This window comes from Manacus vitellinus, unplaced genomic scaffold (assembly GCF_001715985.3).
Source record: "Manacus vitellinus isolate BGI_N305 unplaced genomic scaffold, ASM171598v3 scaffold_52_pilon, whole genome shotgun sequence".
In the NCBI taxonomy this organism is placed as follows: domain Eukaryota; kingdom Metazoa; phylum Chordata; class Aves; order Passeriformes; family Pipridae; genus Manacus; species Manacus vitellinus.
In genome coordinates, this window is record NW_021940628.1 from 3139410 (window position 1) to 3140658 (window position 1249).

The 1249-nt window shown below is 65.9% G+C and overlaps 1 protein-coding gene across 1 annotated transcript in view; it reads left to right on the forward strand.

The window, feature by feature from the left end:
- Positions 1 to 1233, forward strand: part of LOC108641132 (regulating synaptic membrane exocytosis protein 3) — a 7095-nt gene extending 5862 nt beyond the window's left edge. Inside the window, 3 exon segments of the mRNA XM_029963007.1 lie at positions 141 to 359; positions 455 to 594; positions 955 to 1233. Of these exon segments, the coding sequence (XP_029818867.1) occupies positions 141 to 359; positions 455 to 594; positions 955 to 1167 (572 nt within the window). The 3' untranslated portion in view covers positions 1168 to 1233.
- Positions 1234 to 1249: the final 16 nt, after the last annotated feature.

A 1249-nucleotide genomic window follows, 5' to 3' on the forward strand; every position in this document is an offset into this window, starting at 1 on the left:
GAGGGACGGGGCTGCGGGGGGAAAGTGCCCGTGCGCTTCTCCGCGGGGCACCGGGCACGGGCTCCATCCCGGCACATCCCGGGGGATGCTCGGCCCCTTCCCGGCCGGCCCCGCCTGCAGGGCTCAGGGTAGGGCACGGCGGCTCTGCCCTTTCCCGAGGCTTCCTCTGCCCCTCCGAGCATCCCGCTGCGAAGGGGAACCGCAGCAACCGCCTCTTGTTCCATTTCTCCCTTTTTAAATCCCGCCCGGGGATCCAGGAGATGTCCACGTGGGCATGACCGACCGGAACGGGCAGCTGGAGGTGGATGTGATCCAGGCACGGGGACTTATCCCAAAGATGGGCTCCAAGTGCATCCCTGGTAGGTGGCTGGGGAGGGAGGGGGATGGACACCGTGCCGGGATCATCCCAGGATCCTGCCTCGGGTCACTGTTTCCCTCCCGTTTCCCTGGGCAGCCACCTACGTGAAGGTTTACCTGCTGGAGAACGGCGTCTGCCTGGCCAAGAAGAAGACCAAGGTGGTGAAGAAAAGCTGTGACCCGTCGTACCAGCAGCCTCTGCTCTTCGAGGAGAGTCCCCAGGGCAAAGTCCTGCAGGTGACGATCCCCTGGCGCTCCGGGGCTCGGAGGGATCGGTTGGGAGGGATCTTAAAGCCCATCCAGTCCCACCCCCTGCCACGGGCAGGGACACCTCCCGCTGTCCCGCGTTGCTCCAGGCTGGCCTTGGACGCTCCCAGGGATCCAGGGGCAGCCACAGCTTCTCTGGGAAACTGTGCCACCCTCCCAGGGTGAGGGGAGCCAGCACAGGGCACGGAGCCCCAGTGCCCACCCTGCTGCCCTCCAGACCTTCCCTCCCCGTTCACAGTGGGTCCCCTCCCTCCAGGCGCGCTGAGTTCGCCGTGTTTTCCCCGGAATTCCCACCTGGCAGCTCCGTCAATCCCCCGTCTGTGCCCGCAGGTGATCGTCTGGGGCGATTACGGGCGCATGGACCACAAGTGCTTCATGGGGATGGCGCAGATCATCCTGGAGGAGCTGGATCTCTCCAGCACCGTGGCGGGCTGGTACAAACTCTTCCCCACGTCCTCGCTGGCCGACTCCAGCATCGGACCTCTGACCCGCCGCCTCTCCCAGTCCTCCCTGGAGAGCTCCACCAGCCCCTCCTGCCCGTAGGGGGGCAGGTCAGTGGGAGAGGGGAGGGGGAAGGAGACGCCCTGACCTACCCAAACTGGGCGTGGAGAGCTGTAAATATCCT